General features: G+C 33.2%; 3 protein-coding genes and 3 pseudogenes across 4 annotated transcripts; 2 read left to right on the top strand and 4 right to left on the bottom strand.

The window, feature by feature from the left end:
- Positions 1-1,614: 1,614 nt before the first annotated feature.
- LOC120117262 (holotricin-3-like) lies at positions 1,615-11,705 on the bottom strand. 2 transcript variants are annotated; one of them, XR_005515607.1, is made up of 2 exons: positions 11,127-11,705; positions 1,615-1,637 (listed from the first exon to the last, which is right to left on the bottom strand). XR_005515607.1 is itself a non-coding variant. In XM_039137558.1 (1 exon), the coding sequence occupies exon 1, from the start codon at positions 11,670-11,672 to the stop codon at positions 11,211-11,213; it is 462 nt and encodes a 153-aa protein (XP_038993489.1). In that variant the 5' UTR covers positions 11,673-11,705; the 3' UTR covers positions 11,086-11,210. The 2 variants fall into 2 exon arrangements, 1 of the variants encoding a protein (XP_038993489.1); XM_039137558.1 differs by lacking the exon at positions 1,615-1,637 and having other exon boundaries at positions 11,086-11,705.
- Positions 3,689-8,083, top strand: LOC120117129 (annotated as a pseudogene).
- On the bottom strand, positions 5,405-26,854 carry LOC120117261 (mediator of RNA polymerase II transcription subunit 31-like). Its single transcript, XM_039137557.1, has 10 exons — positions 26,561-26,854; positions 26,352-26,449; positions 25,980-26,076; positions 25,731-25,809; positions 25,023-25,310; positions 24,811-24,870; positions 24,267-24,471; positions 23,871-23,954; positions 7,916-7,918; positions 5,405-5,418 (listed from the first exon to the last, which is right to left on the bottom strand). The coding sequence occupies exons 1-6, from the start codon at positions 26,602-26,604 to the stop codon at positions 24,853-24,855; spliced, it is 624 nt and encodes a 207-aa protein (XP_038993488.1). The 5' UTR covers positions 26,605-26,854; the 3' UTR covers positions 5,405-5,418; positions 7,916-7,918; positions 23,871-23,954; positions 24,267-24,471; positions 24,811-24,852.
- LOC120117260 lies at positions 9,193-9,841 on the bottom strand (annotated as a pseudogene).
- Positions 19,567-21,793, top strand: LOC120117259 (U6 snRNA phosphodiesterase). Its single transcript, XM_039137556.1, has 6 exons — positions 19,567-19,818; positions 19,920-20,012; positions 20,112-20,361; positions 20,478-20,574; positions 21,385-21,450; positions 21,543-21,793. Exons 1-6 carry the CDS (start codon positions 19,650-19,652, stop codon positions 21,738-21,740), a joined length of 873 nt encoding a protein of 290 aa, XP_038993487.1. The 5' UTR covers positions 19,567-19,649; the 3' UTR covers positions 21,741-21,793.
- Positions 22,811-23,730, bottom strand: LOC120117128 (annotated as a pseudogene).
- Positions 26,855-27,236: the final 382 nt, after the last annotated feature.

Here is a 27,236-nt window from a genome sequence, read left to right as displayed (position 1 = left end):
ATCTAATTCGCATGCTTGTTCGAAAAATAAACCTAACAGCATGATATCTAGTTCGCATGCATTTATTCGAAAAACAAAAATAAATGACTCAAAAAACTTTTCCTTGTGTACCCTCATCACGGGATTCTTAAGGTTCAGGTTAGGCTCGACCAAAATTTGGGCTATATGTTCACTATATGTTGGGTTATATTCTAAAGTAATAGGTCCTCGAATTGTCCTTGTCGGTTCCCTCTTGGGCTGTCGAACCCTCAATCCTGGCCCATCACAGGCTTTAAAGGATCGAGTTCAATTTCGAGGGAACACACCTTCTTATGTCCATGCGGAGGTGATTACCATCACGAGGACCATAAGGTGTGAGCTCTAGGAGCGATCCACTATCCCATGCGGAGGTGAAAACCACACGAGGGCATAGTCTCTCACTCCTACTTAATTAGGACGGAGCGGAGATCTAGCTCATGTCATGAAAATGCAACTGTGCAGTGTATGAGGAAAAACGGAAAAAAAAACAAACAATAAAAACACTCAAAATCAATTCCCAAAACACACAATTATTCTGAAATCATTAGCAAACATATTAATACAACTATTTAATTGTCAATCGAATTAAATTAAAGAAATCAAAATAAAAACAAAACTTATTAAAAACCAAACAAGGGATCAAAAACCAAATTAAAATGAATTTGTAATTTTCAATTGCAAAGACAATTAATTAATCGACTATCGGCATGACTCTCTAAAAAAAATCCCCAGCAGAGTCGTCAAGCTGTCGAAATGATTTTTTTCTAAAAGGTGAAAAAGCGAGATTTTAAAAACCATATTATTTCTTAATTATCTCTTTTTAATTTAAAAACAAATGTGATTTAAAAAACCTCTCGTTTCGAAAAATTTTAGATTTCCTTTACGATCGAAAAATACGATTCGAAGAGTCACCACCAATCTTTGATTAGGGTGTGATTGGGCACCCAAAAATATTTTGTCATTTTAAATAAAAATTAATTTTAATTAAAACAACAAATTGAGTTTTGCGTTACCAAAAATGAGTTCGGGAGTCGGTTACATGTAGGGAAGGATTAGCACCCCCACAACGCCCTAAATCGGTACCTCGTCGATTAATTAAAGTCTTTGCAATGAACTTTACAAATTCGAACTTAATTTGATTTTTGATCCCATAAAACAAAGATGTGAATTTAATAATATTCAAAAACACTCAAGTAAATTAAATTAAAATTACCAAGTCTTTTTAGAAAGATAATGAATGTTCGATTATTTACAAATATCGAGACCAGATCTTAAAGATATAACAACCTTTTCTCGATATATTTAAATAAACGGACATTTCCTTTTCTCTCGTTCCCAAATTTTAGGTGACGAATCAATTTTTGGTTTCACTTTCGAGATACACTTTTAATTTAAAATCGTCAAAACGACCCTCTAATCAGTTAAGACATGCCACTCAGGACGATTTTAAATTAAAAGGGTAATACCTTTAGTCCGATTATGTAATATGTCGAGTTAGACACATGAGGGTATCATACAAATTTACTAAAAAACATACTCGAACAAATGTTTGGACCTAAAAAATAATATATTTAGAAGAATACATGCACATGTGAATATAAATATATATATATATATATATATATATATATATATATATATATATATATATATATATACATATCTATTTTTAAACATGCTAAGGGATTCTCACATTTTAAAATGACTAAACTTATGTACATTACAGGCATTATAATACGTAATAAATATCTACAATGATTTTTCAAATAATAATTTAAAGAAAAAATGTTTATCGCATTATGCGTAGTATATGCATGAAATATTGGTACAAAAGATTAAGTCCTATTTAATATTTAAATACATGCATACATACGACTACACATACATCATATAATATCCTAGATAAAATAAACATTTCAAATATATGAATTACTATCCATGAATGAAACAAAAAATGTCACCAGTGGTTCATATCATACCCATACTTGCCTATAAATATTTTATATTATAAATGACGAAAACATGAAATAACTAAGGCATGCAGACCAAAATGCAAGATACTAAATAAATGAAATGAGTTTACTGTAGGACTAAAATTAAATTTTACCCTAAAGCGTTAGTGACTAAAAACTAATTTATTCAAAACTATTAATATAAAACCTAGTTAAATAACTAAACCTAGACTAATCTAACTTCACACAAAACATACCCAGTCGTTTCACGCTTCCCTCTTCACTCTTCCACGCACGGTGTTGCCTCGCCCAAACATCCATCACCGCTGTTCAAGCCTCTCCTCCCTCCTATGTCTTCGACTAGAACCCAAGAAACAGAACCTAGAACCTCTTATTTGTTTTCACTACACTCCCTCTCAAACTCATCTCTTCTCCTTTTTCAACCCCATGAACGGTAGTTCCACCCTTGATGACCACCAAAACCCACTCTCAACCGAGACCTCTCACCACAACCTTTAAGCCACCTAAACTACCTCAGTTTATAATACCCCTAAACACTATGCGATCGAGAAAACCTCTCCGGTGATCGCCCTCTACGACGATTTTCTACTTCCCCGATGACCATTCCCTTAAATAGGTAAACCAATTCATCTCTTCTAATTTTTGCTTTGGTTTTTTTTCGAAAAGTTTGTTAAAATTGAGACAGAATCCACACAAAGAAAAAGTGGAGTCAACGAGACCTACTTTCGTTTTAACAGCCTAGGTAAATCCCCAAATTTTCTTTTTATTATATGCTTCGAAAGAAAGATTACACAACCCATACATGAATAAACATTTCAAAGGTAAAAAGGAAATAGATGATGATAATAAAATAAAGGAAAACCTGTTTATGGACTGCTAGTATTGCTTTTGAAATTCACTGCTTGTGCTAGTATTGCTTTGGAACTAAATTTCACTTTGTATTGCTTTGATTCGTTGAAACGGTCGAACTCTTCCGTTCCTTTGATTTTCAAATTGAAAGAAAATATAGTATCATGTCTTCCGTTTTGCTATCTACCTTCTGTAAAGAGATACAATGGAAGTTTTTTTTTTGCTTTTACTCCCGATTCCTTGATGATATATCTCTGTCTCTCCAATCTCTTTTTCCTCTGACCCCGTTTCTGATGGTTAATTGCCAATAAAACCGACCCTCCCTTTACAGTTTCTTTATCTCTGCTCATGATCATGGAGCCTGATTATTTGGGTAACTCCTGATAACTTGCTAGTTATCATACGTGGCTGAGAATGACCTTTTCTTTCCGTTTGTTGCAGGTACATCCATGCGTGCAAATTTGGATCATTGGATCACCATTTGCTAGGCCTACAATCATATAATATGTAAAAAACATTAAATTTAATAATAATATAATATATATTTAAAAATTTCAAAACTGACACCATACTATATTTTATTATCTTTTTAAACTACTATATATATATATCATATTTTATTATCTATTTGTCATGCTACATTATTATATAATTATCAACAAATAAATTAAAATAACCTAACATAAGCAAAGCAAAATAAAATTATAAAATAATAGTAAAAATCTTCGGACAAAAATACGTGTCTACAATTATGATTAGAGATCTCAGCTTATAGATTTATAGATTTAATGGGACAAAACGATAATAAAAAGGATGGTTGACAATATGGGGATGACCATTCAAATATAATGAAGGCGGTCGATAATAGCCGACCACAATTGGTACAAGATTTGAACAAAATATTCTAAGACTTCGATTATTTCTTTTTTGTAACTTAAAACTTATATTCTTATTTTTTTAAATAATAAAAATTTTAAAAATATATGAGACCGATATATGTTAGTTAATAATTAAATTTAATAATCATTATGGTATAAATATATAAAAATATATGAAAAAAATATTACATGATTAAATGAAAATTTCTTTAAATATTTAATATCAGTAAAATATATAATTTGGAAATTTATTTTTCGTTTAAGCCTTTTGAATTAGAGTGAGGATAATTAAAGTTGGAGTTGTGCTGTCATCTGGATTTCAAAAGTTGACAGATGAATGACCATGAGCCTATTTTGACTTAACTGCCTCTTACAAGAAATCAATAGTAACGGTCAAAGCTGGGGATCTCTTATTTCCTTACTGCCATCAATAAGAAGCGAAGAAATCGAAGTTGCGTGAAGATTTTGGATTTACTTTCCCCCATGGATCTATCGATTTCCAGCCCTCTTTCCGGAGCTTTTCCCGCGCCAACTTCAACTCCCTTGAGGATCTACGATTTCCCAGCCCTCTTTCCGGAGCTTTTCCCGCGCCAACTTCAACTCCCTTGACTAATTTCCTTCAACAATCCGGAATTAGAGTGAGGAAATCGAATTTTCCGCTCCTTCAACCCTCGAAACTCCTACCTCAACAATCCGTTAGTATCCCGCCAATACTTTCCGATCAGGGCTCAGGTTTCGGATACGGCGGTCGACGATGGCTTTGTCATTGACGATGTCCCTCACTTGACTAATTTCCTCCCTGATTTGCCGGTAATCACTTCACTTTTCAGCCTTTATATTTTATTTTCCTTCCGTGCTGTTGAGTCTTGACAATTTTCTATTTTAAAGAAAGAGTTCGGAATTGTTTCAGTTGGAGTACTGTAGAGAAAATGAAATTTGTAATGATTAATAATTTTAGACTTGAGTTGTTTTTGTTGATGCAACGGAGAAAAGAAATGAATCAAATTTTGGAAGAGAAATATGATAAAGAAAAGAGTATAAATGAAATATAATTGGTTCAGCAGTTCCTTTCGTGTTTGTTTGAATTGGATAGATGAACTCTCCTTATAAATTTTTTTTGACAAGTACCAGGATTGAGAGTGATTCAGAGTAAAAATGAGACGAATATTATGGTTATGAAATAATTGAGTTGCTTTGGGAACCATCATTGTAGGAACTTGGAGAGTATTTAAATGAGAAAAGTATCAATATGTAGAGTCCTGGATTTCTAAAAACCTCATACTTTTGTAGGGACTTAAGAAGTGCATTACAAGAAATGTATCACCTTAAATCTTACGTTGGGATTCTTTCTCCTTCACTAATTCAATTACTTATCTCTCAATGTCACATCTCTTCTCGTCCATCTGAAATTACAATTTATTCTGTTGTCTATACTGTTGATAACCATGCTGTGGAGGGTATTGTCCCTGGGTAGACTCAAAAAAGACTTATCTCTCTATGGTCCTATCTCATGTGACCTTTTTAGCTTATAATACTTCCAGCAAGGAGGGTATTGTTCCTGGGTAGACTAAAAAACGATGAGTTCTTGATATCTGCAGATTTTAAAATGATTGGAATGTATTGCATCTTAAATTTTAGTCAATCAGAGCGCCTCTTTTTCCAACTATTGACTGTAAAGTTTACATATTTCTTCTGTTTCTCTATATTATATTCTCTTAATCATTAAAAGCCCTTTATATCTTCATAAATTCTCTTATAGAAACATGATTTCCATATGCAAATTTGAAGGCAACCGATTGTAATTGCTCCTGCCTTTAGGTGATCTATAAATCTTTTGGTTTTGATACTGCCGTTAAGAAGATCAAAGGGCCATTAATGCTGCACATGTGGAGGTAGAAAGTGTAGAAAATGGCATTGGAATTGTCAAACTCATGGGAAGATACAGTGGTTAGTGTTTTCAATATTATAGATATTATGTAGTAATTACTTATTATGTGTGGAAATAATATATATTATGTGTCTGTGCGTGTGGTGTGGCTGGCATGCTTTGTAACTATTAATCGTGCAGGTTTCATTGCTATGTTTGCAACACTGGCAAGTCGAGATGTGGTAAGGTCTTTGTCCCTTTTTGTATGCAACAAGCTCCATATGATAAATACCTACGAACTACACTGAATGTTAGATTACTATCTCCTCTCTTGTCTTCTTCTTGGTATGCATGGAATTGATGAGAAAGATGCATATGGAAACAGGCTTCTCCTCGATGTTGGTCTCTGGTTAACTCAAAACATCAAGGTGGGGTGCGTAAACTCTCTTATCAGTTTGTGATTTTTAATTCAGTGCCTAATGGTATCACAGACTCAACAATACCTTAATGGAAAAAGCAAAAGTTTTTTGATTTCTCCTTTCCTTAAGCAACCTTTCTCCAGAAGCTTTTTGGTTGAAAATGTACATTGAAGTTGGTTATAATCATAGTTAATATTCCTTTGTTGGATTCTGTGTCTGATTTCATTTTATATGATTACTTATCAATGCAAGTTTAGTATGAAAATTTATATAGATTAGGGAAATCCGAAATGTTCTTTCATGCATTCTGAACTATATACCATGAGATGAAACAAAATCTTAGTGAATCACAAGAATGTCCTAGTATGTTGTATCTAACATTTTTGTCTGAGCTGAAAACTTTCTATGGACCGATGCTTGATTTCTGATTAGAATGCTTTTCTTACTTGAGATCCACAACGAAAGGTTTTTAGTGTATTAACATGACAATTCATGGTGATAATTTTGAAGAATATTGTAACTATATTGTGTTACTGAGGGTCTTTGGTAATTAACGTTGTTTTTGTTGTTTTCATTTGTGCTTTTATCATTTCCCCTTAATAATTACCACTTAATGTAGGATCATTTTACTAAGGAGCGGAAGATGGCAATAAACATGAAATACATTGGTAAGGCCCGACATATTATCGTTTTTTTTCCTCCTCTCTAGTCCTTGTGGCTAGTGCAATTTTATTTGATCAGTCATTTTTCTAGTTAAGATAATCTTAGCTGAAAGACTTGGGAGTTTTGTCATGCTAATTTTACCACAAGAAAATTCTTAGATATGCATAATCCATATTCTGCAAATAATTAGGTATACTGTGGTTAGTGCTGCAATTACTTGGTATGGTATGCAGTTGATTATGTGCGATTGTGCTCCCCTCATGAAATAAGATTCTTCTGTCTGTTCAATTATCCTTAGTACTTTAAATGATGCCTTGTTCAGATACTATGACCAAACATAAAGTCATGAACTGACGGTTTACTTCAAACCTATTGGAAACATATTTTTCTCGGTTTCATTTGCCAAAATTAAGTGCTATCATAAATGCAGCTGGTTTGAAATCATCTACCTGCATGAACGCCAAATTTCATACGAGACATCTTTTCATTTTAAGAACCTTTGCTTGAGTTCTAATGTGGAAGTTAGTGGACAAAGTTTAACTCTCTTCTAGATCGGAACTTCTTATTATTTTCTATTGCATTGCGATAAAACTAAAAAAAAAATTCATTCTCCAGATCCAACATACATGATACGAGCTATCCAAAGTAATGCGTCAGACAACATTTACTGCACTCTTCTTGCTCAAAGCGCCGTGCACGGGGCCATGGCTGGATATACAGGGTTCACAGTTGGACCTGTAAACAGCAGACATGCCTATATTCTAATTTCTGTAAGCTTTAGCGCTTGCACTGCTTTTAGCTAACGGATTGTGCTTGATATCTAATTGCATTTACCTTTTGAAGTGAAAATATCTTTCCATGAACTAATTTATTCGAAACTCAACTAGTTATTTCCTTACCTTACAAGAACCCCCCTCCTGCCTGGTAGCAAATTAATCAAGTTTCTGTACTGTATTTGAGTCGATCTCTGACATGGAATTGCGCTTTACGGTATTTCTGTTTCAGCATGTTACTGAGACTCAAAACACAGTGAAGTTGACTGATAGGATGTGGGCTAGACTTCTTGCTTCGACAAACCAACCCAGTTTCCTCAACTGTGATGAATCAAAAGGGGGGAAGTGTGTAAAGATACTATCGACTTGATCAACAACATGAAGATTACATCTATTTAGATTCGATCAATCGATGCTCCGACGCAAACACGTATTTGTTTTGCACCACAAACTCGGCAGGAAGGTTCGATCTTACGGCCTCTTATCTGGTAAATCTTTTTCCTTTGGCCTGCACGCTTATCTAGTAGATTTATCACCTGCCATTTAGCTATATCTTGGTTGCTGCATGTTTGTTCTCGATTCGGATTGTGCCTCGACAATTTACTATCATCATGACACGCTGCCAATATATTTGTAAACTACGTTTGACCTTTTAAAATAGTATTGTAGATTCAGCTATTCAATGTATAACTTAAAAGGTAAAATAAAATGTTTGGCCCTCCAACTTTGTTAGTTTAGTCATTTTAACTTAAAACTTTTATTGCGTCTCTTTTAGCTTTCAAACTTCTATAGTTTTTTGTCAAATTGACCTTAAGGCGATAGAACAATAATTAATCATTAAGTTAGTGACTGATACAAAAGTATCTTTTAGGGGGTCATACATATATTAACAACCTAAAATTTTTGTATGCGAGTGAGTGTAAATAAAATTTCATGGTGAACACAATTAATAAAACAAATAACTAACATAAGATTATCCAATTTAAAATTGAATTCGTATTTATTTTTAAATTCAAATATCTTACATATAATTATAGTTTATTCGAATTGAAAAGATAGTGCTTTATTGTTTGGCATTCCTTTTGAACCCTACACTCTATGTACACCAATAATAAGTATGATAAATTATGCTTTTAATACCTAAACTGTCAGTTTTGCTCTATTTTAATACTTAATTTTTTATATTTTTAAAATTATATTTAACGTTTAATTTTTTTTTTATTTTAGTACCTTGCTATTGAAAAGTTAACAGATTGGCTCGTCGGTCGCTGCGTCTATAGTTGTTGATCGTCGCATCCGTTGGTCGATGAAGCCCAAACTTTTAGCCCGCATCTTTTTGACCCCTTAAACGCGATTTTAACCTCCGTTTCATCGGGAAAAGCCTCAATCTCCTCAAATCAACGATGGATTTTTCGATTACTTCATCCTTTGATCTCCATGATTCATTGTTCGATGGGCTTGAAACTGAATTATATTGGTCGACTCGTCATTCTCTCGTGGTTCCTCATTCAAATTGGTTATCCGTCCACTGAAGTTATGTCATATAAGTTTTTAACGATAGGGTACTAAAATGAAATAAAAATCGAATGTTAGGTATTATTTTACAAAAATAAAAGTTTATATATTAAAATTAACCAAAATTAATAGCTTAGATATTAAACATATAATTTACCCTAATAAATAATCCAGAATACTTCCTTCCTCACGGCCGTTAACGGTGGATTATTATTATTCACCCAGCCACGTCAGCAAACCTTTCCTGATTTAGTAAACGGCTACATAACGGCAAGCCCGGAAATAGAATACCCAAACGGAGATAAAGGTGATAACGGAGGGATGCTGAATATCCCCTTCATATTCACTATCCCAAAAACCCTTTCCAATTCGACGGCGTTAAACACACTCCCGACGCCGTCACACTTTCCGTCTCCTGCTTTACGTTCTACGTTCTTTTCTGGTTCTGGTTGTTGTTCTTCTTCCTCCCTTTGTCTTTTCTTTGAAAACGAGTCATCAGATGAGTTTGATTTCCCTGCCTCGAGAGGGAAGTTCAATATCGTTTTGCTTCCTCGTAGCTTAAAGGCAGCTGTATCATAAGCTTTAGCATCTTCAATGGCGGTGTCGAATGTTCCAAGCCAAATTCTACAACCTTTCCGTTAGGGTCTCTGATTTCAGCGGAGAACTTGCCCCACGGCCGTCTCCTCACGCAGCTGTAATGCCTTTTGTCGTCTGCAGCAGACATGGCAGTGGGTGGTGGCATGGTGACGTTGATAGAAGGACGGCGCTGGCTGAGAGACGACTTATGGGGTTGAGGAGTGGAAAGAAGGGATTCCATGGAAACAAAATAAGCGAGGAGATGTCGCTTCATGAGTTCCAAGCCGGATGTTTCTTCGTAAGAAGCCATTGATGAATTGAGTGGAAAGGAGAGAGTGTGCAAATCGTCATTTACTCCCGAGGACAAGTTCTACGTATATTATAGTAAATAATAGACACTAAAATAAATTTTTTAACACCTATATAATTTTTTTTAAAATAACTCTGCACACGTTATTTAGCCAAAGAAATCTAGATATAATGCACTGCATTGCACTCTCCATCCTACTGTTTTGGTTGATTAGATTGATTTATTTTAGTTTTTCGAATTGAAAAGTTTTATTTCATAAGAAAAGTATATAAATTACCTTTTGATTATAAAATATTATTTTGTTGAGGCATCAATTATTAAAAATTATAAAATGATCTTCAACTATTCATTATGTTCTAAACTTGTCATTTTCCGTTAAAAAATCAATAGTCGTCTAACTTGAACATTAACATGTTGATTGAGATATGATAGTTGTTTGAGCTTATGAGATCAGATTTTATCATATCTCAGTCATCATATTAACGTCTAATTTAAACTATCGTTAATTTCTAACGAAAAAAGACGAGTTTGAAACGTAAAGAATAGTTAGATGATCATTTTGTGACTTTTAATAGTTGAGGGACTCAACAAAGCAACTTGAGAGATCATTTTGTGACTTTTAATAGCTGAAGACTCAATAAAGCAATATCTTATAATCAGAAGACCATTTGTGTACTTTACCCTATTTCATATTTGAATCACTTTAAGTTCATGAAATGAGTTTTATGTTCTAGGTAATCCAAGTTGAATTTACGAATTCTATTAGGGTGTATTCGATTTGATTTGATATTTTGACAAAAGATGAACCGGATTATATTTTACAGTTTTTTAGAAAATGAAAATGAAATTGAATGGCATAAAAATTGTAATTTTCGATTTGGTTTGGTTTGATTCTGTTAAGTTTTATGATTTTTTTTGTTCACTATTTTTTAAACTCGAACATCCAAAGAGAACAAACCTAAAGCTTAAACTCGAGTGTAAACATACAATTCTAAATTCATAAAAATATTGTTACTTTTAAGATTTTAGTTATTTAAGTTTGTCTTATGGTAAATTCAAAATGAATTTATTTTGGATAATTATTTTTTAATTTAACTCGAATCGATTGTTTGATTTTCTCAATTTGATTGCTCAATCTAACTCTAAGAACATATAAAACGAACTAAATACATATGAAACAGATTAACAAGGCAATCATGCAAATAAAGGGAAAGTTCAAGCTATATAAAATCAGTACATAAACATATATAAGCTTTTTAACTTGTAAAACTGCCGTACACTCCATATATATAATTTTACACACCATCTATTTTATATTACATACTAAGCATAGTCTCCTCACAAGCGAACCCTAAGAACTTTGGTTCAATTAACCATGGTGGTTTCTGTCAACTGACGGCCAATGGTTGCCATTCCCATTTTCACTCGAACCACCACTTCCTCCACCGTAGCCGCCGCCCCCAGAGTTTCCTTGTCCACTTCCAGAACCGTAGCCACCGCCATGAGCACCACCACTTCCTGACCCATATCCATACCCTGAACCAGACCCACTCCCGGACCCAAACCCGAATCCATAACCCCTCCCGAACCCATCAGGTGACCTCCCGGAGCCTGAACCATAACCCCATCCACTCCCGGGGCTTGAACCCCATCCCCAACTGTAGTCCCAGTTAGGGCCATGCGCAGAACCAGTTGCACCGCTCGGAGCATTCGAGCCCTCCATAGAGGTTGTCAGTGTTTTCCGATCACCGGAAGCACCAGCACCAACGAAATTAAACGAAACCAACGAAACGAAAAGAAACAAGGAGAAATGAAGATAATTGAGTTGCATTTTCTTCTCCAAATTAAGATTTAAAAAGCTCCTTTGCTGTGAACGGTTGATGTGGTTCGTGAGTGGGGTTATTTATAGTGGGGTGTTGATATTGACGTTAAGGCCACTTGTGATGGTATTTACTTTTCGGTAAACTATGTATTTAGCCATCCATCTACTTCCTTGGTTCCGTTTTGGTCACTCAAAGTGATTATAAGGTAATATATGTTCGAAATACTCTCATTCATTTGACAATGAACGTTTAAACACCCGTGAAGATGTCGCGCTCAATCCTAAGACCTATAGGAATAACAACTATCCCCAATGATGGGTCTAGAAATATTTTTTAGAGTGGACACACATATGTTAATAACACAATTTTTGAATAGAATCAACACAAATAAAATTTCAAGGTGAACATTATCAATAAAATACTTAGCTAATCGAAAAAAAATTAGATTCCAGGGTGGGCACATACCTACCCTCAAGTTGTTGTGGATCTGCCACTAATCATCCCTTTAATCACCGAAATCACTTTGTTCGTATAAAAAAACTAATTTTTTAAACCTAATTTTAGGTTTTGATTATGCGTTGGTCACCCACCATTATAAAATCAACAGGATTGTTGATATTGACAATTTTTATTTTTCAATAAAAAAATTGCATCAATTTATGGTGACAAATCAACATTAATTTTTTAACGGTAGATGTTCAAAACATAACGTTAGATATGATTTAAAAAATTATAGTTGAGTGACCAAAATAGAATTATGAGAATAGATGAATGATTAAATATGTAATTTACCATTTACTTTTTATGCGATTGCACATGTCCCTGTATCATCGAGTTTCTTGGGCACAATGGAAGAGGCACTACCACGCTTGAATCGCACCACCGCCCTTTCAACTAAATTATAACATATAAACCTCAAGTATATCCCACAAATGGATTGTCTTTCATGATTATATCACTGTTTTTGGCTGATAAGGTTGAGTAATAAGTTTACTTTGCCTTAAATGAAAAAACAAGTGTTTAAATTATATCTAAAATTAATTTTAAACGGTTAAAGAATTTTTCATTAAAAATACATGTTTACCGTTTTTGATGTTACAATTTAAGTGTCTATTATTAAATTCGACCGTTAAGTAACATGTGTCATGCTTACAAAAATTTATTTAAATTTTTTAAAATTTTATATGTATGACACGTGTCATTTAACGATCAGATTTAACGGTCTAAACACTTAAAAATATAATGTTATAAATATTAAACCCTTATTTTTAACGAAAAATTACTTAAACATTTAAAGTTAACTTTAAATATAATTTAGATCATTATTTTTACATTAAGCTTTATACTTTCAACATGGCTTCTGTCCGTTGCTAAACCAATATAAGTTTTGAACTTGCAAGTACAAAAAGGTCCCTATCCTTTTACTTTAGTCCCACAAGAGGACTGACTTAATTGGAAGAGAAGAAATTAAAAGATTGAGTATTAGTTTGATTGATATTGATATTATTATAATATCTTATAAGATACGAATGTCTTATAAGTGTCTAGATTAATTAGTCAAAACCTTCTTAAATTAGAGGATTACTTACAATATTTAAATGTGTTTGAACCCATTTCTTGTAAGATATTGTAGTAATAATGATGTCAATCTATCTAAGACTCTGCCAATTATTAATTTAACATGTGACTGAAAATAACTCGTTAATCAAATTTAATGAGATATTTTCTAACTATATTTAACCTCTTCTTTCAGCTTATAAATAAAGAGCTTTTTGTGCTCATTTCAGATCATTCAGACACAAATCTCTCACATAGTTCTCTCATTCAGATCAACGGTATCCACTCAGGGATTGAACTATATGTAAGGTTGGAAGCTCCCTAATTTTGTATTATTAAAAATATATATAGGGATAAATATCTATTTAGACTTTTAAGTGTTGGTTTATTTTGATTTTTCTCCTCTCATTTTTTATCTTGAATTATAATTCTGGTTTCGTCTTTGTATCCGATTCAGATTTTAAGTGTACAAAATTTTAAAGGATTGTATTAATATTAGGGAAATCACATCCATTACGAGGAGTACACAATCAATATACATTTAGGGGTTGTTTGTTTACTTCAGAATGATTAAGCGCTGAATGATTCAAAGGTTCTATATGAATTAGCTCTAAATGTGACATGTTGTTTGATAATGGCTCTGAATCATTCAGAATGTACTTCTGTGTTGAATCATTCAACATTGTTTTGCTGAATCATTCAGCACTGAATCATTCAGATGTTAGAAACAAATAGTCTGAATGCTGAACGATTCAACATTCAGCACTGAATGATTCCATTCAGAGCCAAACAAACAACCCCTTACTTTTAAGACTATTATTCTTCCGTGACACGATCAAGTTTTACTTTTTTTTTACAGCAATACTATTATTTTTGCAACACTACGTAAGTCTAACTCTATCAAATTCAAAGTTAAAATAATCCAGTTCCTTATGATTTCATGCCCTAATTCGACTCCATCTAATATCCTTCTAAAAAGTTGATCTAGAAAATTGAACCACATGGGCAAGTTATGCTAGGGTGCAACAAGCCTCATGGTCACATTGCAACTAGAAAGAAGATATTTAGAAAAACGAGAGATATTTCATGTGTTTGAATTTGAGGGCTGTATGCAGAGCAAAGTGAGGGAGGGTATGGAGGAAGGTGGTAATGGTGCACCAAATTGAGTGGTAGTATCTTTGATAAGTAGTAGCGGATGCATGTATACTTTAGGGTGGGCACGTGCCTACCCTAAAATCAATATTTTTTAATGTTTATTATTTATTTTATTAATTGTGGTCATCCTAAAATTTTATTGGTGTTCATTCCATACAAAAAATTTCTATTATCAATACATGTGTATTTGAAAAGTATTTATTAATTGTGGTCATAACGATACACATACGTAAGCAATCACAAGCCGAACAGGATTGATTGAGGAGCAAACGTTTACCTTTTTTGCTTGTGGTGTTGTAGGAGGAGACGATAACTTTTGACTTCTCATCTTTGGATTTTATTTTGGGATATGAATTCTCACCCCTTTCACGAAAATGACATGATCTTGACACGTGAATTCTCTTTTCTCAAAGCCACCTTCAGTTCTTCCATGTTTTGGGCAAGTATATATTTCACTACTCGAAATTGCCTTCCAGGTTTGCTTTGGTCCTTGATGTTTTCTTTCTTGAATCAGGCACCTGAATGTAGCTTCAGGGTTCGATTTGATACCTAAACTTTTCATGGTTTGATTAATTACTTCAACTTGATTTTTTTTTATTGAAACTTAGTTGTTTGATTTAAATTGATACTTACTATCTTTAACCATTTGAATTGTTAAAGTCAATGACTCAAATTTCATCATGACTTTATCTGAAAAATTTATGGCGTGACCCGTTTGACGAAGAAATAAATTAAGAAAAAAGATTACAATTTAGTTAAACTAGGATTTTATGTTCACACAACTATATACACAACTAAGATTCTAGGGTTTTATGTGCTCTTACGAAACCCTTTTGTATTTGTCTCCAACTAAGTTAAGGTATCAAATTAAACCTTGAAATCAAGTTCAAGCACCTAACTGAATCAAGAGAAGCTTAAGTATCAATTTGAATCTTGCAATCAAATTGAGGTACCAATATGTATATTAATCATCTGTCTTTTGAGGGAAAGAAAGAGTGATATTATTTGGAGTATGAGAAAAAAAATCCAAGGGATGTGGACCACATTTGAGTTCATAGGTGACTTTGAACAACCATCATAAGTAGGAATCATTGACATAAAAACCTAAAAGCCGGTTAGGTTAGGTTTTTTTCGGCCAAAAGTTGCATATAACCACAACAAATGGGATAAGTTTAAAAACATTTTGGTCACGATCCATCTTACACAAGCTAAATTTATAATTACCAAAATTATAATTTTGGTTCGATATATAATGTAATACATCACATAAGATAAAGGTGTGTTCAGTTGGTCATGCCTTAATCGAGGCATTTTCAACTAGTCATGTCTTTGCCCTACGTGGTAAGACATGCTAGTGCTTTGCATTCTAATTGACTGAAGCAATCTAATTAGAATGCATAGCTCTAAAACGCATTACCACGTAGGGCAAAGACACGATTAATTGTAAGTGCCTTAACAAAGTTGCTTTCAATTGACCATGCATTTATCTTAGGTGACCGAAAAGGATATCATTCTTTAAACAATATTACTTGGGTACTATTTTCATAATAAAATTAAAAATATATTATTCCCTTGAATTAATCTTTTTTTTTATAGAAGTCATTAATTTTATTAAAAAGCGGAAATATTCAGAATTACAATGAAAGTTTATAACCATAATCATAAACTAAACACATAAATAAGATATTTTTCTATAACCACACAAAAATTAGCCACTTAATATCACTCAGGTACCATACAAGGAAAATGTTAAAAACCTAATCAATAACTCAAACAAAAGATATATACGAACAAATCCGACTGCACCGACATGATAATAAATAAGTGTCATATTGATCAGTCGTGGCGAATGTAAAATCTAACCCTAAGAAAAAAAATAAACAAAAACAACGGACAAACAACTGAAAATATGCTAAAAATAGAGAAAAAATTGTCATAAAGATAGAGAAATTAAAGGAAAAACAATAAATATCAATGACGATAACCAACATCAAGATTGGTTCCGTCGTCTATCAATCAAAGATGAAAAGAGGAACCAATGACGTTTAAGCTAAAGGGGGAAATCTTAATTTTCGTATTAACAATTTTTTTTTGAATATTTAAAATTTTTTAGTATTGATAGTTTGAATTACGCTGTTTTTTTTTTATTATTGTTGTAGGCTTTCCATTAAACTATTACAAATTGTTACAATAATGTCATTTTTTTAAAACAAAATCAATGGACGAAAGATACTAAGTTAATCATTGTATTGATCATCTTTCAATAATATTGTCTTAATCATTATTGTTAAACTTTTTCAATAACGGACTTTAATTCAACTCGACCGATTCGTTACCATCTTAAAAATTTATTAATAAAATTAATAATTATCATAAAAAAATAAATTTAAAAATAAACAAATGATCACTATAAACAACACTTAGATCTGCTGTTGCTCATAAATTCGTTATAACACAACCCAAAACCGAAAACTACTAAAAGCAACTATTCAGCACATCAACTTGGTGAAAAGTAAGGATAATAGAGAGCCCCATTTTCAGTGGAGCAGCCCAAATATACATGCTCAACTTGTAAACTTATGCTTCAACTGCCTCAATCCGTGTGGGACTCTCCGGCAAGTAAGACAGTCCATTATCAAATTAATCGACTTCATTTATAATATCACGATTCAAATCATTAATTTTATTAAAATGATTTAATATCTCTTCATTTTAAACTAACTCATAACTATTTTTTTTATACGGTCTCTAAAAGTCAATCTACAAGTTTAATAGTAATAGAGATAAAATCCAGGCCAATGAAGAAGATGAATTTAGGGTGTGAAAGTTGTAGATAAGGGAGACCCCTTTTAGGATATTAATGTCTAATAAATATAAAAAATAGTTATAAACTTAAAAGAAAGAAAGATAAAGTACATAAATGGTCCTCCGAATATAGGATGATATTTTGTTGAGTCTCTCAACTATTAAAAGTTATAAAATGGTCATCTACTCTAAGATACTATTTTGTTGAGTACTCTGACTATTAAAAGATACAAAATGATCACCCAAACTATTTATATGTTCCAAACTCATATTTTTCAGTTAAAAAAATGATGAACGTTTGACTGGACGTTAGCATGTTGAATGGGATCTAATAAAATCATATTTTAGTGATGTCTACTGTCATTGTCGTTGCATTCAAGCACTGACTCAATTACATAATGTTTCAAGCACTAACTCTTCGACATAATGTAAACAGAGAATCGATCCATAAAATATAATTCAAACGGTTTTGGGATCATATTTTATCATATCTTAGTTAACAAGTTAACGTCAAGCTCAGCCGTTCGCCAATATTTTAACAGAAAAGGACGAGTATGGAACAAATGAATAGTTAGGTGATTATTTCATAACTTTTAATAGTTGGGAGACTCAACAAAATAATCTCTATAATTAGGGGACTGTTTTATAAGTTTTAATAATTGAATGACTTAACAAAATAACTTATAGTCGAGATATTATTTATGTACTTTACCCAATAAAGAATAACATGTAAAGTCAGGGTGACCCTAAACCCTACATGTTTAGGTAGGATTTAAGGTCACCACCCCTATACATCGGACCACCTCACATGCTATGCGACACCCCCATTTCCCAATCAAAGTTGGCTCTGAGAATTGGACCCAATTTCCATTACTTCAACGCTGAAACTTGAGTGTTCGTGATGTATATTCAATTCTCAATAAATGCACTGTTTATATCTGGTTTCAGTATGCTAATGATTTAGAATCAGAAACCATTTCTTAAGATATTTTCATCGATATTTGGGTGTCTATTGCTGATCAATACTATACCACTCACCCCTCCCTTCCCTACTTCGACGTGGAAAGCAGATCTCATAGAGTGTGAGCGTTATCTACAAAGGGAGGAGATATTTATTTTCGATTCGATTCGGTTTAATCAATTTAATCGATCAATATTAAATCAATTTGATTCGATCATCTAAAACTTATATTGATCGGTTACTTAATTACAAGATCAATGTTGAAGAGAACTGATCGAACCTACCATCAAGGAAGATGTTGTCACTTCCACATACTATCCTGGTGTGAGATTTGCTCTAAGTATGTTGTAATGTGACCGTTTTTTTTATTAATCTAGAGTGATTACAAGTGATAGTATATGTTTTAAAGACTTTTAATCATTTGGCAATGAACGCTCAAATACTCTACGGTCGTTGTGCTTGAACCTAGGACCTCTAAGCATAATAATCATTCCTTTACCTACTAAGATCGATTGATTTGTGTTGTAATGTGAGATCTTATATTTTCAAAGTAATGTAAGATTTCATAATGACATTCTTTCATTTATATTTTGAAGATTAACAAATGCTGCCAAGATTTCAGAATATAGGAACAAATCTCAATATCACATCTTCCTTGAGGAATTTATGATTCCTAAGAGAATGGTACATATTCCGTGACTCATATGATAAGGGCAACCTTACACATTGCTATAATTAGTCATATGATAATGACAAAGTTTTGAATTTGTGGTTTGAGGTGTTTGTTCGAAAATTTAAATAATGAAAAATATTTTTTAGAAGATAAACAAGATTCCTTAAAGCCGTTTCACTAGATGGTTATTGAAGTATTTGAACATCGAAGCTTTAAATGGATTTTTGTCGATTTTGAGTGAGTTTTGTAGAAAACAATCCGATGAGAAGAAAAAACAGTGAAATTAAAATGTTATAATATCAATCTTGTCACAAATGATAACAGTGATTGATCAACAACGACGGGCGGAGATGAGTTGATAATTGTTTGTAAGGACCAACATGATACACAAACTAAAATTGAATGTGTAAAATAAAAAAAAATTAAAGTTTAATGATAAATTTGAAAAAAACTAAATCTAATCATGTTTAATTATTATATATTTCAAATTTTAAAATTTTAGTTATAATACAAACAATATAAAAGTAATATAACTAAATTATAAAAAATTAAAATAATCAAATTAAAAAACTAGATTTATTACTTACACTCAACATATAAATAACAAATTTCTCCTTAATAAAATATAATGATTAATATTTAGATTAAGATCAAAATATAAGAATTAAAAATAATTAAATTAAAATACATGGAGTAAATACACAATTTAAACATAATACAAGGATTAATAAAAGGAAAGCCTAGAAAACAAAGAGCTCACCTTCTCGCCTCGTCGGGGATCTTTATCAGCTTCGCCGCCGTGCTCACTAAGTGTCGATTTCAAATCGTTCGAAAATGGAAGCCCTTATAGCAACATATGGAGGTGACGCCTCATCGGACTCCGATTCCGATGACTCCTCTCCGCCGATTCTTCCGTTCAAATCGGAACCCCAAACGGAGGAGCCACACTCATCCCCTCTCCCTCCGCCTCCTGTTTCTCTCCTCCACCCTCCCAATTCCCTTGGTAATTCGAACTATACTCAGTTTCCAATCGTTTTCTTTTAGTGAATTTTACCTTCCTTTTTATGCCCATCAACTGTTTCTTTTTTCTTGACAATCAAAAAGGGTCTTTGGATTTCTTGCAAACTGGTCAGCCCAGCCGAGTCAGAAGCTTCCCTCACGTTGAAGGCAACTATGCTTTGCACGTCTACATTCCAGGTGCCCGCCTTTAATTTGTTTCATATAGAATGCTACCTTACATTTCTTCATCAATAGTATTGAAGAATGCCCTTGTTTTTGCTTACTCTGTTATTTCAGTTTTTATACCTTCTGTTTCAAAGAAAGAGATGGGTCAGTTTTTGAAGAAAGTTTCGTCCTTTGTTCCCGGTCTTCATGTTGTGGATATTGATGTTCCATTGAATGTACTGTGTAAAGAAGAACATAAGCTCGAACAAGTTGCCTTAGGAAGGGAATTCCACATAAGTTTAGGAAGGACAGTTCCTATTAGAGTTCACCAGATTGACTCTATCGTAACAATGCTTCGCCAGAAGCTTCAGTTTCAAAAGCGGTTCGATCTTTATCCTTATTTTATGCTTAGCTCCATTGCTAAAAAAATCTATTGTTTTTTTTTCTTCCTTCTGATTTCCAGAATATGGTTTTGGCCATTTCTCTTATTTCGGATAGGTATTGGATCGATTTTAACAAATGGGAGGTTTTCGTCAATGATGATAAATCACGCACCTTTGTTTCACTTGAAGTGGTTAGCGGAGGATTAGCAGAGGTAAGTGTGTTGGATTTCTTTTCTTCTTTTATTGAAATGGTAGTTCCTTCACATATTGAGCTCAATTTCACCGTTTGATGAACCACTGCTTGGCTATGTGTGGACATGTCCATTAAAAAGAAAAGATAAATCACAAGAGGATAAAATATCATAGCTTTATTGCTTATTTCATTTTTGACAGAAGAAATGCTTGGATTTCCAAGTTATGTTTCATATCTGGAAACATAGATAATATTCCTTCCCATCTGCAAATTTACCTTTGATGTTACACTATACGACTATATTATCATTTGTATGATGACTAATTACTTGCTATATAAATGTATGTTTTTACATTTTAGGAGATAACATGTTAATATAACTATATTTGTATAGTTTTTGCCTTTCAAGATGTTGTTTACTACTTTTAGTTTATTATGCATCATGATGTTTTGCAATCCAATTCATGAGCTTGTACCAGAAACATGGTTGCAAGTATTATTTCGTATATAAATGTGCAGTATAATTTATTTATAATTTTTTCTAATATTAACATATTAAAGTGAAAACTGAGAAGCGGTTGTCTAAAAGTGGTATAAAAATCTAGAGATCGATGCTTCAATTGGAGTGAAAATTCTATATCATGTTTACTTGCACTGGTTTGTCATATACTGTTTGGATATTTGTGTCATATATCATGTTTAATTGCAGTATAAATGTGCTTAGGATGGCTGTTTTTTGTAGACCAAATCGGCATGCTCGTCTTGCAGTTTTTTTTTTATCTATATGCTACTTCTCTTTTTTATTTACTTGGTTGCAATTGATTCTCAGATAACAAAGCAAATTCAGGCCGTTAATGAGGTTTACAAGCTTCACAGTCTTCCAGAGTTCTATAAGGTTTGGGGTGTAATAAATTAATTGCCTAGTCTCAGCAATAGTTCATAATATTAGAGCTAAGATCTTATATCATATTGTTTGTCGATTTACAGGATCCGAGGCCTCATATATCCTTGGCTTGGGCACTAGGAGACATTAGCGGTTCCCTTAAAAAAGTGATCAACGACGAAACAAAGTCATCCGGCTTTAGAGGATCCTTACAGAGTCGTATTTGCACAAGTAAATTTGGTGGCATTGAGTGCAAAATTGGTAATAAAACATATATAATATGTAAACCTCCCGATCAATGATGAAATCTCTTCAACCTCTTGTGATATATCCATTGTTGTTTATTCTTACTTCATCTGTTATTTGTGGAAGTCGTGGATATAGAACTTTTTGTTAGGTCCTCATGGATCATCCATCATAAACATTTTCCCTCTATATGTTGCTAATAGGTAGGGCTGTAAACGAGCTGAGTTGAGCTCGAGTATTGCTAAGTTTTAATAAAGTCGAGTTCAAATAGCGCACGATTTGTCTCATCTCATTTACAGTCCTACTTACATGTGTTTTGCTAGTAGGGTCATTATGGCCCTTATATAGGTTACTTTCATTGACAGCATTTGCATTCAACAAGCCTGAACTGTTGTTTTCAGCTGATAATTCTGTAACCTGCAATGATGGTTACATTCTTAGAATGCTTTCACTTTAGTCACTGACATAAAACAACATTCATTGAAATTATTGTCATTAATAAAGACTTTCATTTCGGTCACCGGACAATTAAAAGGCTAACAACCTTAATATAACCTTTAAACTTCCATTAAAAATTTAAAAATTTAGAATTCACTTATGTACATGGACAAAATATTTGAAAAGCTTACTTAAAAATTTTAATGCCTAATTTTTCTATAAAGAAATTGAAGGATTTAATTTAACATTTTTAGAAAGAAAAAAAATTGGGGGTCTAACTGAAATTTTTAATTTTTTTGAAACTTAATAAAAATAAAAAAATGGGAGGAAACTCAATTAAAAATATTCAGAAAAATAAAATTTGGTGAGAGTTTTCTTTTATAAAAACTAAGAGATTAAATTAAAATTTTCTTCTAAAAACCGACGATTAAATGTTAATTTTTAAAAAATTTGGAGTACGACCCCTCTTGCCCAATATGACCACTTGATTCATATAAAAAAATTATAATTCAACATCAACTCTATAATTTTAATTCTAAAATTTTATAATTTCATCTCGATTTAGCGCAAAGAAGACGAAAAGGAAAATTATTAATGGAAAAGCTTAATCATTATGAGTAAGAGAGCAAAATTCCAAGCAAGATTTGAACTTCCATAATTCCTTGTATCAGAAGAAACAAACTCTTACAAATCATACAAAGAAACTAAATTAAAAGACTTTTAGGATTTTCCAGTTTTGTCATCTTTCCAGGAAGCTTGCCATTGTTTATCATAGCAAGTAACCTCATCCGAAAGTTTTCAGGTTATCAAAGTCTTGGGATTTCCTCAACAGCACGACACCGATGACCGTTGCAAACAATCCCATCTTGCACACGAAATTCCCTGTCTGTCCGATCAAATCCATCCCGGTTAAACCGTCCACCACGTAAGCCATGAAGAACCCTATCATTGCTGCTCGACCTGCAAGTTAAAAAAATTTAACACACAAATTGAACCGATCTGAAACTAACTTGACCGATCGAATTGGACGTTAACCATCGAGCAATTCAGCCTCGGGAAGATATGTTTGCATGAACCATGCCCACCAGGGTATGATTGAGCTTCTGAAGTGGACTGGTTCTTGGTTTGAACAAGCTTCTGGATCATCTCCAAGTACTTTCTCCTCTTTGCTTCTATAAAAACCAGAGAAAATTGCAGTTATGGAGTCTCGTATATGTATATACAACATGTAGCGTGTAGATATCAATTAGATATTCATGGAGAGCTCACCGGCAACAATCACACCATCCTACAATTTCTAACAAACATATTCAAATCCCATGCTCCACTCTTCCATCGTTCATCCTCGAACTTCGTAGTTGAAGCTCCGGTCTCGAACTCGTCTGTCGACTTATCTTCGGAATTTTTTGGCCTATTAATTTGTTAAGATGGTTTCTCTTTTTCATCGATTTTAAATCCTTTTTGGCCTTCAACATTTAAGATGACAGTGTTCATAACTTGCTTTGTCCCCAGATAATAAGCTGGTTTGCATTGTGCATGTTGCTTCTTGGTGACATGATTTGAACTGCAAGCTCTTATTAAGGAGGCGGATATGGCAATGGAAGTCATTGTTGTTCAAAGGGATTGCTGTTGCTTTTGCTTCTTAGATCTTCTCAAAAGGCTCTTTGTGGGGAAAAAGTAGACAATTTGCCCATACTTTTTTAGAATAGTATATCATCCCATAACTTTCTGCCAGAGAGGTATGGGACAGTACAGAATTATCCAGTATAGCTTTGCAAAAATGTCTTCTTCAGAAATTTAATTACGTTATTCCAATAAAAAAATGGTACAGGCTATTTGATTATCGGCTCAAGATTGGCTATGGTTTTGTTTCCGAAGCAGAGACTATGGGGCGTGCATGACTAGTGCCTGAGGATGATGCTACAAAAACCGTGAAATATACGAGGGCAACATATTTTTCGTTTGGTTAACGGAGCTAGCTGCAAGTTATGCTTTTAGAAGCACTAGTTTCATTGATCCTCCAATGATAATAATAAAACTGCTCGACGTTAATCGAATAAAAAAGGCACTACAATTTAAACGTCTGATAACTTCAATTACGAAAAACAAGCTTCAGCTACATTTAGACAATTCAAAGGCAAAACAAAGGGCACTACAAATTCAATCCCGTGTCATGGTTTATACTAATACTACTGCAAAAATTAGTTAATATAAAGGACAGCTTGCCGCCGTTGTAAATCCGTCTTTTGGGGAGGTATAGTGTTCTCTAACAATTATGCCGCGATAATAACCCTTTACAATGTGTTATCGTTCGTCCACTAACGGCTCCCCCAGCAATGGTCAATGAACCTGCAAAACAATTCTATGTTATTGTGTTGTGTTATCGTTCGTTCACTAATAACAAGTACACCAAAAGCAGAGGTATAACAAAATAGGATTCTGTCTTTCACTTGACCATTGATCAGTATCAATATATAGCAGAAATCACACATGCATAGTGGCAAGGCTTTGGTGTAATGTAAAAGTTCACATACACAGATGTGAATGCTACAAGTCACTAAAGCATCTAATTAAGATAATATATCAGCAGAGCGGGGCTTTCACTTAATGGCAACAGTGCTATTAACAAGCAACAATTAGGAACATAAGAATAGTGGCTAATCAGTTTAATTACAGAAAAAGCATTACCTCATGAAATACACATCCTGCTACTTCAGCATAAGTAGTTGGTCAAGTTAAGCTTCTTTCCTGTTATGATCAAAGTGATATTATCATCAGAATGAGGGTCTTTAAGATCCTCCATGAAAGGATAGCAATATAAATATATATTTACATTTATTTAAAAAGTTATCGAATGCCTAACTAACACTGAGCTTCTGGTTTTGTGGATACAAACTTACATGCTTCCTTTTTCTTCGATCAATTCCACTATTCCTCGTATCATTTTTCACAAGAGCAGATCCAGAGGGAAGGCCATAAGGCATTGGAGAAGGCGCTGAAGCAGGAGCTGGAGGAGCAGTTGTCATAGTAATATTGCTAGTTGACAAGGGCAGCTGAGGTTGAGCAGTAGCAGGGGGCAGGACTGCAGGTGTAGGAGCTTCTTCAGGCGGAGGCTTAGGCAAAATGAACTTCAACCGATTATTTCGATAGTTCTTCCAAAAGAAGAATTGCTGTCTATGTGCCACTTCCTATAAATTTTAGGTGCAAAAATTAAAAGATATCCAAAAAGTGAACATGAAATCATATTGATATAAAACAATAACACATATTTCATTCAGTGATCAGTGATCACAAACATATTTTGGTTGACAAAATCCACAGAATCATATTATATTGTTCTTTAATGCCTGAAAATATCCCTCTTAACATAGACTACTGGTTTTGATGCTATGCATCTTAAAACAACAAACATTATTATAACCTTCTAAAAACAACTGTATTTCTTTCTAATTATCCATCACCATCAAAACAATTTTCTTTTGCATGAGCCCAGTCTTAAGAAGGGGATTCCTAAGACGTTTGTTACAAAGGAGATTTGAAGAAAAAGAATTTCAATGTGATAATATTTATTAGGAAATCAGGATGAGGAAGAAGGATTAGAGCCAAACCTTGTTGGCAGGATGTGCCATTGCATTTCGGAAATTCGCATTTTGAAGAAGTTCAAGGAAATAGAGGCAATGGGGATACCTGCAATCATCTTGTTACATAAGTTCATGTGTTGCATAGAGAAACACAAACAAGGGATCTATAAATTAACTATGTAGCTATTACTCATCATTTATCCTGAAGTAAAATATATGTTAGTTTTAAGGAATCCAAGCCTAAAGTATAGAATGGCAAGCTTTCAGGTTACTGACATGATATATTTTATGTACTCTGGTCGTTGCCAGTATTGAAGATATTTCAAGTATCCAATGAATGCTTCGTCATCGAAATAGCGATTTTGAGCCAAATCTGCATCACAAATTAATTACGCGACTATCAATGAAGAATGCACCCAATTGACAAATTCAACAAGTGAATGCAACGCAAATAAAAAGGAATGGAACTTAAAGAACAAGACAACTAATGATTTAGATTAATTAAAATTTGACACAATGAACAGACAAATTGATCCAATTCGTGAATGTGGTCGAGCATTAATTCGGGAATTTTACCATAAACAACCAAAGTATTCCATTTGAGAAATTCGCGGTCTAACCCTAATTCAGGAGGAACTGAAAACTTACAGTGGATGTAAGTAGGGTTGGCAAGGCATTGCACGAATTCTAATTCGAGTAAGAATCGTTGCCGCCCATCATCCGGATCCTTGTACACGTTTTTTGGCCTGAAAATTCATTCATTCATTAAAAAAAACATGATTTGTGTTAAACGTATTCCATTCAAAATTTGTGTTAAGAGAAACGAGGAAATCAGAGCAAAAGAGACAGAAGCTTACGAAGGAGTATCGGAAGCGATGTCACTTTCTTTAGCGGAGGCCATTGAAATCTTCACCCCAAATTTAAAAAGGAATAAAGGGGGTGATTTAAATTTCAGCTACGATTGATCAGTTGCTCGATACAACGATTAAATCAAGGAAACTATGAATGGCTCCAAAACCCTAACCTAACATAACAAAAAAAATCATACGAATTCAAGAGACTCAAGAAAAAAAGATGGGATTGGAGAACAGAGTCGAAGTTAAGGAGAAACAATGAATCCCGAAGTTGTGTCAGGTGGAGCAATTCTGAATATCACAGAGAACAGCACGCGATTGAGAAAAGCTGGGCAAAGCGTGGCTGATCTTAATCCCGTTATATATATTATTTTCAATGGCTTAAGGATGACTAAAGCCCTTCAACTTTTGATTTAAATCAATTAAGCCATCAAATTAATAAATTAAATGAATTAAATCTTTTGATCAATTTTAATCAACAACGGTTGAATTTGCTATTAGTAACAATTGTTAAAAAATAATTACATATCAATATTGTAATAGTTAACGACGATTTTCATCCATAAAAGGCAAAATTAATACAATTCAATGGGATTAAAGACAACGACCATACGATTTAAAGTAAAAATAATATTATAAATTTTAAAAATTATTTATAGCATAATTTAGTGGTTTTACC

The sequence above is a fragment of the Hibiscus syriacus genome, unplaced genomic scaffold, assembly GCF_006381635.1.
Source record: "Hibiscus syriacus cultivar Baekdansim isolate YM2019G1 unplaced genomic scaffold, ASM638163v2 tig00110319_pilon, whole genome shotgun sequence".
Lineage (NCBI taxonomy): Eukaryota > Viridiplantae > Streptophyta > Magnoliopsida > Malvales > Malvaceae > Hibiscus > Hibiscus syriacus.
Note: the sequence above shows the minus strand (reverse complement) of the source record. Positions and strands in the feature narration are given on the sequence as shown.